Consider the following 14,128-nt stretch of genomic DNA (forward strand, 5'->3'; position numbering starts at 1 on the left):
TACTAATTGCCATTGGGCCTGTTAACTCAATTCTCACAGCACTAAATAAAGATCAAGCTGTAAATGCAGCTGGACCATGTTTAATTATAAGCAGAAAAGGGTCCTACTAAAGACAAGCATAGGTGTTTCCTAAAATAGGACTTTTCTAGAAAATTAACATGCAAAGTCCAGTTAAAGTACCTTTGGTTCATTATTTATCCTTTCATTTCTTCATTTAGTAAACATTTGTCAAATTATCAACTTTGTTCCAGCCAGTATAATCTCCACAAGACATAAAAATAAGGATGTCCTTCACAGGGCTTGGAGCAGTGAAGCTGGAACTGACCTGGACGCCACCTCCCTGAAGGCTGGCTCTCATAGTTTTGGAGCACACTGTACAAGGGAGAACATCAATCAGTGGTCCAACCCAAGCTTTAAGGCTGAATAACCACAACAGTGACTGGTACAGAAAACTATATTGAGGCAGTAGTGGTACTTTTGTCTTGGAGGTAATCAATAGCTGCCTAATTGGACTTAATGCCCACTCAATGGGAGGAAACTCATGTGTGGTACTGTAAACATAGTCAAATACATGTGGCTGGAGAGGTCATAGATCTTAGAGAAAAACCTTAAGGCTGTCACATCCCTAGAGAAATGTAACTTCTTACTACATGATAACTATGGATCATTATATTTACAGACAAATATGCCAGTCACCACTTATCAAAGAAGCTTCTTTTGCAGCAGAGACTATTACAGAGTTCCACAACTGGTCACACACAGAATAAATGTCTGTGAAATGCCCAACCCTACTACGTGAGACATCTACAATAGAACCTCTACATCTAAGGCTCATGGGACATAGTGGATGGAATTAGGGGTAGAGAGAATACTAATGCAACTCTCAGCTCTCATCAACAAAGCTCCCTCATGCTACAGAGGGCAGTGAACAAAAAAGGTCATAAATGGCCAAAGTGTAGAAAATAGAGTCTGCAGAATGTGAGTCCCTGGACAGGACTCCTATTTGAGCTTTACCCCCAGATCTCGGGGCCATTGCGGAAGAGGGTGTAGAAGGTTTGTAAGAGCCACAGAAGGAAGTGCAAGACCATATGGAAGCAGTCTTACAGGCTCCTGGGACCCTGCTCATATGAACCTACAGCAATGGTGTCAGCATGCACAAGACCCCAGCAAACTCAAGCAGACAAAAGCCCAAAATAGAAATGGAAAAATGGGCAGCAGGCTCCAATCTTAGCAGAAGAACTCTTGGTAGCTGATTACTGCTGGGTGAGGGAGAATTGATTTTATTTAAGGGAGAGACTCTAGATAGGCTAACTAGACCCCAGTGGATGAATTGCACTGAGGGACTTCTGGTTACACTAACTTTACTTGATAGGTCTTAACATAGATGACAGAATGCATGAAATCTGGTGGGGTCAGCTGGGGGGGGCGATATAAAGATGATTAAGTGTTTTATATGAAATGCACAAAAATTCAGGTAAAAAAATAAATTATAATTTTTTAAAAATGAGTATGTCTCTGACCTTGAGTTTGAGTTCATGAACTAACATAGTAGATATATATGTAAGTAATTATAGTAGAGATACATGGAGAGATGTAGTGTGGGTCAAGCCTAGAGGAAAACCTGGAAGAGCAAAGCCTGATAGTAATTCAAATGCATCAGATGAAACACCAGTTTCTGCTTCCTGTGTCTGTCAACCATAAGGTATATTGAACTTCTGAGATCACACTCATTACTCATCTTTCCCTTTACATCGTGACCTGCTTCTCTCTTCTCTCTGTTGGAATCAGAGATTGTTGGCTGGCGCTCTCATTCACACATCCTTCCCAAGGAAATCTCTCTATTCTCCTTTTCTTTTGCAATCAGTGGCCAGTTAGTAATCAAGAACTGTTAGGTTAATACTTACATACTCTCTGCAGAAAAACCCACAGACTTAGACCTCTGCGCTCGTCTCTCAAGTGGCCTCCCCATCGTGAGACTTGCTTCGTTTCAACCCATTATCATCTGTTTAATACCTAGAAGTGGGGTGGGGATGAGAATAAGTAAGGTAAATAAAGCAAACCTAGATATGGCTCTGCTTCCTGTGAGAAAAGATCTAAACTCTGTAGCGTTATGCATAGGTTAAGAATATTCATGCTCCAGCCAAATCCTCTCTCCAATATCATCACTAGTCACTTAGCTCAAAGTGCCTCTTAGTTCCCCCATTTATGAGAGATCAAAATGAAAGCTCTTTATTAGGGTTATTGTGAGGATTGATCAAGTTAATATGTGTAAAGCACTTAACATGTTGCTAAAATAGCATACAATGATGGTGTTAGTCACTGTGAACATAATAGATCATTTCATTGTCAAGTAAGGGCTTACCTTACTGTCCAGGATCAACAATGTGAAGAGGAAGGGGGGGGCAGGGCCAAGTAGGTAAATGATTTCATATGAACAATGTTATTATTTTATCAAAGTGCCAGGTGACTACAGAATCAAGGAGAGGAAAATAAAAAACTCATCTATTAAATCTATTTTTCTGAAATACATAGTAACTCCACTTCCAAATGTAATATTTCCCAAACTACAGGCTCCTCAGACATAAAATTTGCACATCCATGATTTTGCTCTCACACCTTTGCAGTGAAAAGCAATTTTCTTCATATATGAATATTTCAGTCCATTCTCTCAGGAATAACCTGAAAAAAAAAAAGAAAAACTGGACATTAGACATACATATAAAGGGGAAGAAAAATGTACCACAGAGAATTAGTAGAGTTTGCAGTAAGATCAATAATGGAAGAAAATGTGGGCTACTGAGCACTGTGCAAAAGTTGCTAGTGGAGGTAGTATCAGGGCATTGATAAGATGCACAGAAATTCAAAGTGGCTTTTAAAATACATATAAATCTTTAAAGAAGAATTCAAGTTGGAAAATGTCTTTGGGTACTGGGAGCAGAATAATGTAGTATTTGAGTTGAGAGTGAACTATGTTTATAAAGTATTTCCCAGACCAGACATGGTGTATGCCTTTAATCCCAGCACTTGGGAGGCAGAGGCAGGCTCATCTCTGAGTTCAAAGTCAGCCTGTTCTACATAGTGAGTTCCGGGCCAGCTGGGGCTACAGGGAGACCCTAGCACAAAAAGACCAAATAATAATAAAAAAATAAAAATAAAATATTCCCCTTTTCAGGTCTCGGTTCTCTCATCTGGAAGTTGAAATTATAGTAACATTACCAAGTAAAAATGTTAGGATTGAGAAAATGCCCTAGAGCAGTTTGCTGGTAGTTTACAAGTATCTCAGCATTCCTGCCTGCCAGTGGTGATTACAGTTAACCTGTTTTCTATGGTCAGATGAAATGAGTTTACAAATGTCTCAGTCAAATTTGGGGAGAAGAATGAACATAGGGCTAATTTTCTATTTGCCAGGTAATATTTACTAATGTTACCTTTATTTAGTATATTCTGCCTTTTTAAAGTAGGAATAATTTTCTTTGACAATTTCATGTATATATGCAATGTATTTTAATCATATCTACCCCAGCTCCCTTCCCACTCTCCCCAGAACCACTCTCGAACAACCCTCCAACCTTCATGTCCTGTTCTTTTTTTTCTAACGACCCACTAAGTCCAGTTAATGCTGCCCTCATAAATGAGCCATCCACCAGAGCATGGGCAACTTACCAAAGGCCACACCCTTAAAGAAAAATGACTCATCCTCCCCCAGCAGCCAGCAAATACCAGTCTCTCTTCAGCTAGAGGTGAGGTCTCATGGAGCCCCTCTTCATCTGTGCTGGAATTTTGACTGACAGTTTTAAGCAGGTAACCACAGCTGCAGTGAGCTCATGAGTGCAATGGCCATGTCATGTCCAAAAATAACATTTCTCAGAACTCCTTCCCATCCTCAGCCTCTTGCATTCTTTTTGCCCCACTCTTCCACAATGTTCCTTGAACCTTAGGTGGGATGATACAGATGTCTCATTTAAGGCTGAGCACCAGATACTCACTTATTCTTAGCCTTCTGCTAGTTATGGGTCTCTGCATTAACTGCTGCCCATTGGATATGCTGCCATTTGTTGACATAATGTAACAGAAGATTGCTAACTATAATTTCATTCATAGTACTTCCAAAGTGCTTATATATTCTAGCTATTCTCCCTGTTGTCATTTTACTCAACACCTCTTTAGTACTAATATAAAATTTTGTGAATAAAGATAAGCAGTTTGATTTAGCAGAATTTTATTATATCAGAAGATCTTCTATGGGACACTTCCCTCTCCATCTGTTCTGTGGCCCATCCTTCTGTTCCTAGGTTACCCTGAACATCCTCTATCATTTTCTCTTGATCCTGCTAACTTACTTGAGCCTTCTGACAAATTGTGAATACTTTACCCATGATAATAAGAATCACACCATGCCACACTAAACAGAAAAGACCTGCAGGTAGTTGGTTTTTGTTAAGCGGTAAATGAATGCTCCCTTCCATCTTACGTCACTTATCTTATTCTTGGATCATGCTCACCAGTATACCAGTGATTGATTGAATTAATTACTCAATTAAGAATGCTTTAAATGATAAGGTAAATTGAAAATAAGAAATAAAATGTAACAGGAAAACAACACCAACTTAATTCTAGAACTTTCATCTGTAGAACCTTTTTTTTAAGTATTGGGGGTTGAACCCCCACACATGTTAAGTGTGTGGTCTACCACTAACTGTATCCCCAGCCCTCTTTTTACTTTTAGTTTTGAGGCAAGATCTCACTAAGTTGCCCAGGCTGGCCTTGAACTCACTCTGTAGCCCAGGCAAGACTTGAATTTGAAATCCTCCTTCCTCAGTCTCCCAGGTAGCTCGCATTACAGGCCTGTATCACCAGGCTAGCAGTTAGCTCTTTCTGAAGAAGGTTCAACAACCTTCTGCAAATGCCAGCAGCTGGATTCTGGTTTCTTTTCCAGTTACTACCTACTCGATAATCAGAATAAGATAGCAGGTTCAGGGTTTCACCTCCGCAGACTACAGAAAGGTCTTGATACAACTACCTGCAATCAGAGACATAGGGACATTAAAGGTCTTAAAGATACTGTGAATGATGTTAGGAGAGAGTAGTTCATGTGAGCAAAACACTATATATTTCCTAATTGAGCATCTATCGCTTGGCTGTCAAAAGCCTTACATGGTTGTATAATGAACCAATGACAGACATAATCAAAGAAATTGCTACCTAGGCTACCTAGTACATGCTGTGTCAAACCAATGTAAGAATTATCTTCTCTGTGCAAGACATAAAATCAGAAATAAGAAAGTATTCAGGTGTGTAAGAAAGCAGCGTAAAAAACTAGCCTGACATCATCTGTGAGAATTTAAGTCACAAGGTCTCTTAGACCCTTAACCCACCGTATTGGAGTTTTTCCCTCTCAGTAGGACCCCCGACGTGCTACCACTAGCCAGGATCCACAAAGAAAGCTTGAACAGTTACCTTGACAGGGGTTTGCCCCTACTCAGGCAAATAAACAGAGCACTGAGTTTCCTTGCAGGATGACCTATCTTTGGGGTGCAGGCACGTTTAAAATGGTGACAAGGTTCTCTTTGGCACTGTGTTTTTCTTTTTGGACAAACTTCTGAAGCACATGATTATTGAGCACAAGATTGTCATAGCTGATGTGAAGTTGGTTACAGATTTCCAAAGGTAAATTTTTGGTTTTGTCTGTGAAAGAATTAAATTATTGACTGGAGCAATGGTATATCCTATATAGCAAATAGGTCCTTGGGCTGCAGAAATACTCTGTGATTAAAAGCTTGTACTGCTATTGCAGAGGACCCAAGTTCTGTTCCCACAATCTGCACTGGCAGCTCACAACTGCCTATAACTCCAGCTCTAGGGGAACTAACACCTCTAGATTGTGTGGGCACCTGCACTCAAGTGCACATATCAGACAAAGACATACACACATACACATAATTTTAAATATTTAAAATAGGGGCTGGAGAGATGGCTCAGTGGTTAAGAGCTCTGACTGCTCTTGCAGAGGACCTGGGTTCAGTTCCCAGCATCCATATGGTGGCTAACAACCATCTGTAACTCCAGTTCCATTACAAATAAATCAGTGTGGGGTCATTGGCTGTGAGTGTTGTTGTGGCAGTGTGGTAAGGACTGTCAGGTCATGAACAGTTTAAAAAGGCTCCATAGATACTGGCTTGAATTTTCCTTAGTGTCAGAAAAAAAGGAAAATATTTTATTTTATATGCAAATGTTTATCTGCCTTATTATAATCTCAAAAATTAAATAAATGGGCACTGAAGAAATGGCTCAGTGATTAAAAGCACTGGTTGCTCTTGCAGAAGACCTGGGTTTGAATTCCAGCACCCACATGAGGGCTAACAACCATGTGTCATTCCAGTTCCAGGAGATTCAGTGTCCTCTTCTAGCCTCTACAGGCATTGCACAACACAGGTACACTTACATACATGCAAGCAAAACACTCATACATGTAAAATAAAAATAAATCAAAAATATTTTTTACTTTTTAAAAAAATCTTTTTAAAGGAAAGTAATTCCTATACAATATATGAAAGTTCATATTTTTTCAAGTTTTCTGTAGCCTTTTTTAAAAAGTATTTTTTTTTTCATGAGCGTATAGTTTGTTCTTAAGGAAGTACTGATGCATTTTCTACAAATTCTGGGAAAAAATAATCTTTCCAAATTGTGCATAATCTTCCTGTAGCCACAGTTCCTGAATTATTGACATCATTGATGTCTTTCAGATATTCTTTTCATGTTTCAGTCCATAGGTAGTCTCTAACTGAACAGGTCCTTCCAGAAGGTACTAGAAAGACTTGATAACAGTCCATTCAAAAGGCAGTGCTTGGAGCAGGGAGCCTTGGAGCCTTTCAAGCCTAGAGGATCTTGTCCAAATAAGTCTCAGTGTAAGTGCTGTGATAAATTGAAAACACCAATTTTTTTTTTTTTTTTAAGAAGGAACATTCAGCAAACCAAAAGGGTCCAAGAGTGGACAACTGAATGTTGACGTCAGTGACTGAACTGCTAAGGTACCAAGACAAAGAATGAGGAAGATGGAAGGCAGATGAAAGTGAATGCTTGAGTTGCTGCCAACACTGAGCATGTGTGAATGTTGTCTTTCTATGGGGACTGACCTACATACATAGGGCTGCAAGTGAGCTACACAGCAACTGAGAAGTGCCTGACTTAGGCTGTTATATCAGCAATAAGTAATACAGGCTATATTATTCCCTTTTTTCCAGTTTATGGTTTCTGGAAATAGTTGTCTAAGAGAAATACCTTTTTTTTGGAAACTGTAGTGAAATACTTATGTGCATGTCATGATTAGTTAAAACTTGGAATATGTTTTCTGTCAAGGCAGCATCATAGTAGTCACTGACTTATATAGTTCCTAAATTCACAAAATTTGGAAACTCTGGAAAGCTTCCATTTTGACAGATTCTGTCCTGATTTCACTGAAAAATTAGAGTAGCCTAAACATTGTAGTAACAGTGCATCTAGACTATCTCTCAGGTTATCCACATCATTTTCAATAAGCAACCTTATCGTTATGATGGGTCTTCTAGCAGCAAGCTGTTATTAAGAGTCGGGTGGATACAGAAACAGGCAGGTCTGAACCTGTATGAAGGCTTGGAAAACTTTGTGACTTGGGGGAGCAATTTAAAGTAAGCACTGGTCTCATCTGTAAAGTGGGTGTAGCACCTGCCTATGACATAGTGTGTATCTGATAAATAGTAGCCAGCATTTATTTGTATTGATTACTAAACTTGTGATATCTTGCAGCTATCACATCAGTTTTCAATAAGTCTTTATACCAGTCTGAAAATGTAGTTATCTTTTATAAGATTAAATTTTAGATTTCTAGAAAGACAGTTTGTGTTTAAGTTGGACTAGCCACCATATCTGCAGGAGCAGTATGAGCTGTTGTAGCCCTCCTCTCTATTCCTAACGTCCTTCTTGACTGCTTACCATCATTGAATATCTGCAATGAGCCTCCCATGTGCATATGGTCCCTTGTATCCACTCAGTGTGGTTATTTTTTTTACTAGACTTGGGTGCTACCTGATCATAGAACAGAGCAAGGGTATATGAGTGATATGCATCACCAGCTGGTAAGCTACTTCTTTGCCTATTTTCAGAACAGACACTCTGCTCCTAATTCTCATTTGTTATTCTTTATTTTTAAATTAGAGAAAAGGAGGGTGGTTGTTCTTGGAGTATTATGAGAGCTTTGTTAAATATGATACCTAATTACAGGATGTAGTCAAATCTGCTCATTTAAGATACTTCTTAAGCTAGACATCTTCCAAATTCCAAGTCTTTTCTTGCCCAAATAACTATGACAGAACAGTTAATGGATGAGTCATATTGCTCAACTTTTCTTTGTCGTAAACTGATTTGTTTACTCTGCTGCCATATAAACCAAAATTGCCCCCTTGTGAATTGCAGAAGAATATAATCATCTATCAGTGGTAATTCAAAAAGTGTTAAAAAATTTTTTCTTTCTCTTCTGCCCTTAAAGTCTAAAGAATATCTAGATCATAATTTGTGTTTCCTCCATTGTGTTTATGGATAATAAAGAGATAATATTTGTACTGATTAATCTTATTATTGGCATTCATCTTATTGTCCATATATGGGAAGAAAAATAAAATTATTTAACTGGTCTAGGACTTAGGAATCAATAAGTCAATGTTGAGATCAATCACTGTAAATGCAGCTAGACAATAAAATGGATGCCTTGTAGGTAAAGAAAAGGATGCATATCTGATGTAAGTACTTTCTAAAATGTGTAGTTAACTGCATTTCAGATTCAGAGTCCTTGGTCTTTCCTGCCAACCGCACACCTAATTAAAGAAAATTTCACTCTTAAGAAGTAAAACTGTGATTAATTTGAATTGACCAAGAATGTGTCTGAATAAACTATTTCTTTAAAATAGTTTTAATTTCTCCATCCTTCTTTAAGTAATCACCTTCTATAATTTAATGTAATTAAAAGTTCCTTTCCATAACAGGCATTGGCTATTTGTCATCAGCTAAGTTAGAATCTTCTCAACATTATAGGACTTATTCCTAACTTCAGAAGAGAAACTGTAAAAGGGTTAGAAGAAGGCAAGAGTGAAGAGTTTCAATTGGCATGAATGAATTTGCTCTAAACTTCTCAGAGAACGTTGGTTCTACTCCTTCTAAATGCAAGTCATAAAAGTTTTAAATAATAAAAATAAAATGGATTTGCCTTGTGCCTTATTTTATTTTTTTCAACAAAGTCTCATTATGTAGGCCAGGCTAACCTCAAAGTCATCCTGCTCAGCCTCCTAAATGCGGGCTTACAGGGGATATACCATTACTCCCAGCCTTGTCTTGTGCTTTATAAGAGATAAGCTATGAATTGTCATATTAAATATATTTGACATATTCTTTATTGAAACAAAGTAAGAGTAAATGAAAAGTAAAGAGAAAGAGAAAATGAGTAAAGAGAAAATGAAAATCTTCCCGTTAAGGCCATTAACATAGTTATTTAGAGTGATCTATTTGCTAGTTTCATTCATAGGTAAAATTGTTCCAGAAGATTAATGTTAACTCTGTAATTTTTGCCCTTTTGTGTATTAAATTCCATTCATTCAACACTGCCTAAGTAACAACCATATCTCAACCCTTTATACCTTTGTCAGAGTGCATACCAGGTACAGTAGGAGTCTGGACAAGCAAGATATTACTACAAATATTTTTTCTGTGTGAGAGACATTTTCATAAAATATGATTTTAAGCTCTTTTAAACAAAAGTATTTGCTGATGACTTACTGGTTACTTTATGGCTTTTAATAAAGAATGAAATGCTTTCATATCTGTCCTTACAGTAGGGTTTATACCATATATCATTTCATAGAAGCTTTTTTATATTGAGCAGCTATAACTGTAACTTTGAATAAACTAGAGAAGTAGAAAAAATGAAGAAAATAAATACAAAATGATCCCGTAACTCTGAAAAAATGTGTTCTATTGGGGGCAGAGCACAAAAGGCATGTCTTAAAGATCTGCTATCATTCTAGTTATACACTCCAAAGACACTATTATGTGTTTAATATATTTCTAACTCAAATTTAAACTTAGATTCAAACACATATAACCAGTTTAAATTGTATTTATATATTATGCCATAATAAAATGTGGAGCATGAGTTTATATCTTTAAGCTATATGACGATTAATGATTCTATTTTGCTTTTGTGACTTGTAACTTTTCTTTGAAGCTGTCACTTAAGCTTTGACCAAGAAAACAATACTCAGATATTAGACCAACCTTTTCCTCCTTTATTTCCCCAAAACACTCTCAGATGCTGCCTAACAACATCTCAGATGTTGTTCTATCTGTAGTAATTATTTCTAAGTTTCTTGAATAATTATTACTAATTTTTCTTGAGTAATTAGGAATAGCTTGTCCTCCCATCTTGGGAACCTCCTTACTACATGAGAAGGATACCTGAGGTTCTGCTAGATAGACTCTCCCCACAATTTTTAAGTCAGTTATTGTTAGTATTTGCTTCCCTGTAGCCTTGAAGTAATTTCTGATACATAAGAAGCACTATTTGATATGACCATTCTCTTGAAGGATGGAAGACCTTGGATGCTAACCCCTTCACCTTTGGAATCAGGTCATTGCAGTAGTACATGGGGCTTCTTTGCACCTCTTGCCTAGTCATGTTCCAAATCACTCCCACAAACAGCTAGGAACAGCTTCCAGTCCTTATTCAGAAAATGAGGAGCAATTCACACTGATGGCTTCAGTTACACAGTAAGCACTGGGGACTAGATGGTCCCCTCTCACTCGTCTTCTTATATATAGTTCTATATCTACCATATCAAAAATTATTCTATGTTGCAGGGCATGGTGGTGCATGCCTTTAATCCCAGCACTCAGGAGGCAGAGGCAGGCAGATCTCTGAGATTGAGGCCAACTTTATCTACATAGCAGGTTCCAGGTCAGCTGGGGCTACAGGGAGACCCTGTCCCAAAAAAAAAAAAAAAAAAAAAAAAAATCTAGGGAACCTCCTTGGTCTCTGAAAGGTGCAGGGGACACTTCAGGTAATGATTACAACCACAATACCAGGAACGTTTCCTATCCTGCCTTCCCTTTTCTGGAATTCTTGTACTGATTGATCCCCATGTGCAGCTGTAGGCACTGCATTAGAAGAGACTTAAGTTTGGCTTTGGAGCCAGAAAGACCAATTCAGATCCCATTTTTGACATTCTAATTGATTCAGTAAGCAGCTGCTAGCAGTTACCATTGGCATTGCCATCATCAGTCCATCCTTCTGCCTTAGCTGTTGATGTGCCCTCTGGCACTAGAACTAATATAACTATTTTGTTCTTCTCATTACAATGTCTAGTGAAATGTTTGTTTTGAAGCAAGTCTTATGGTCTCAGTACTTCAGATACTGAAGCAGTAAGTGACACCTTATCTCAAAAGTTTAAAAAGGGTTTATTTATTCTTTTTAAAAGTCTTTTAAAGTTTATTTTATGTGATTTGCCTGCATGTAGGTAAGTGCACCATGTGTGCATTGCTAGTGGAGTTCAGAAGAAGACGTCAGATCCCCTGGAACTGGAGCTGTAGGTGGTTGGTAGTGACCATTTGGGTCCTGGGAGCTGAACCCAGATCTTCTGCAAGAGCATCCAGTGCTCTTAACCACCTAGCCATCTCTTCAGACCTTTATTTATTCATTTTGAGACAGGTTCTCACTGCTACTCAGCCTTGTCTTGAACTCATAAGCTCAAGGGGTTCTGCCACTTCAGGATCCCAGGTAGCTGAGACTGCAGGCCACCATGCCCTGCTTTTTGCTTTCATTTCATTTACTTTTTTTTTTTTTTTTTTTTGGTAAAATATTATTGTTTTGGATAAAATTATTCTGAGTTAAACAAATTCTTTGTTGCCTTAACCATATGTAAATGAGTTACTTTTCTCATAATGCCTATCATTTAGTAAACACCCTGGATTTCGGATGCTGTGCTTTTCATGCATTATCCTACTTATTTATCAGTAATAATTCATTTGCAAGTGAGTAAACTGAGTTTCATGAAAAGTGGGTAATTTTAAGTTTAGATTCATCCCTGAATGCAAAACCCTAATCTCGATTAACACATTGTTAATACACCAACTATTAATTTGAGGGTTTGACCACTGTCATCATTTAAAAATCACAACTGCTCCCAGTTTAAGATCTCTTCCTTAAGATCTGATGTAAGGAGAGAAATGTTTTGACTTTTCATCAGAAAATAAGTCATGATAATTCAAAGAGAGGTGAACTCACTAGGGTCCACTGAACTTCTGCTTCAGTGCTTCAACAGATGCTTTGCCAAGTCTGTGAGCATCTTTCAAATGTGAACAGCCCAAGTAGTCAAGGATTTGTCACTGCCTTTTAACAGTCTCTAGACCTGAAGTGGAATTATTATTGTATAGGACTGACTGCTATTGTCAGCTTTGCTTAGATGATGTCACTTTGATTGTTCTCAATAGGGTAGCAACTGGGATAAACCTCTCCTTGGCATATTATAGTGGTAGCCATGAGAGAACTCTTGAGAGAACTTGGCCCTCTCACCTTTTTTTAAATATTTTTATTATTTCTTTGAGAATTTTATATAGTATATTTTGATCATAGTCATCCCCTACTCCTTCTGTAAACTCTTCCCAGATCCACCCCCATCTCCTTAATCCTCACCTTTTTTTCTAAGAATATTTGTATTATTCCAAAGAGAGGCAACTTTTAACTAATTTTTTTCAGAAATAACTTGAAGCAGGTTACATAAAAATATATATACAATGAAGTTTAAGGGTAGAAAAATAGGGATAAGAAATCAAAGACTAAAGCCAGGTGTGGTGACACATGTACTTGGGAGGCAGAGCCCGGCAATCTCTGTGAGCTCGAGGCCAGCCCGGTCCACCCAGCAAGCTCCAGACCAGCTGGGGTCATAGGGAGACCCTGTCCCAAAAAGACCATTTAAAAAAAAAAAAATCAAAGACCAAAGGATTTGCCAACATGGGGTCAAATTTGGAAGAATAATGAAGGTTTCCATTAGCTCTGTTCTTTTTCTTTTTTTTTTTGATATCCTAACTAATTTATTGGACTTGCTAACATAACAGAGCCTACAGTGGGGGTTTATATTTATAGAAGGTGCCCCCCATTTACGGCTGCACTGGAAATGCCACACTCAAATATAGATCCTGTGACTTCCTGACAACCACACAAAATGTTGAGAGAGGTGCCACCTGACTTCCCGGCTTATATATCCTTAACCCCTCCCCCACATACAACTGAGACTGACTGATTGGGTAGGAGGGGTAACTGACTCCCCCCCTCAATTCCTTAATGCGCATGGGAAGGAGGTGTGACTATAGCTTGCCAGCATAGTGGTCAAAGGACACTTCCAGATAACACTCTATCCTCCGCCAACCTCTTCCACAGAAGTCCCTGAGTGTTGGAGGGGTGGTAGTTGTGGGATGATCTTCCCATTGTGGCAAGGCACTGAACTTTTGGGTCTCTGCATCATCAGTTTTCCATGGGCTATTGGCCCATTTCAGTGGGATTCCATCTACTGTAAAAACACAAACAGCAAGATGCAAGAACACCTAAACAGTGGCTGCTGTAATAACTTAACCTATGTGTGTAAACACAAATTCTTGGACAGTACTCTACCAGGTGTATCACATCCATCTAATGAAACAATTGCAGTGACTTCCCCACTGGGGCCTCTATCCTCCCCTGCCATAGGGGGTTGGCCTGGTCTGCAGTACCAGATATGTGTTCCACTCCTAGGAGCAGGCATTATATCCAATCAAAAATTTGCTGATTATACATATACTAGATACTCCACTATTTCAGCAGTAGGAACATCTTGTTTGGTATGTTGATGGTACAACATGTGGAGTCCATTGTTGAGCAGAATCTTTTAAAGTCAGCCATCTCAAGCACCTGATTCTTCCATATATGGATTTGTTTTGTCATGAACACATACCTATATATTTCAGAAAAACTGATAGATGATATTCCTGATTATCTCTGGTGCAGGTTCTACCATGTTCCTTCATCCATGTCACCACTTTGTAATAGAAGATATGCTGAGCAGAGAATAAGGAA

At 38.3% G+C, this 14,128-nt stretch overlaps 1 protein-coding gene across 1 annotated transcript in view; it reads left to right on the forward strand.

Annotated features, from left to right (window-relative positions):
- The first annotated feature begins 3,750 nt into the window (after positions 1-3,750).
- Znf277 (zinc finger protein 277) overlaps positions 3,751-14,128 on the forward strand; it is a 77,993-nt gene continuing 67,615 nt past the window's right edge. The window contains exons 1-2 of the mRNA XM_008829801.3: positions 3,751-3,801; positions 5,561-5,667. Coding sequence (XP_008828023.1) covers positions 3,751-3,801; positions 5,561-5,667 — 158 coding nt within the window. The remainder of the gene's footprint in view (positions 3,802-5,560; positions 5,668-14,128) is intronic.

Source organism: Nannospalax galili, unplaced genomic scaffold, assembly GCF_000622305.1.
Source record: "Nannospalax galili isolate Female #2095 unplaced genomic scaffold, S.galili_v1.0 scaffold674, whole genome shotgun sequence".
In the NCBI taxonomy this organism is placed as follows: Eukaryota; Metazoa; Chordata; class Mammalia; order Rodentia; family Spalacidae; genus Nannospalax; species Nannospalax galili.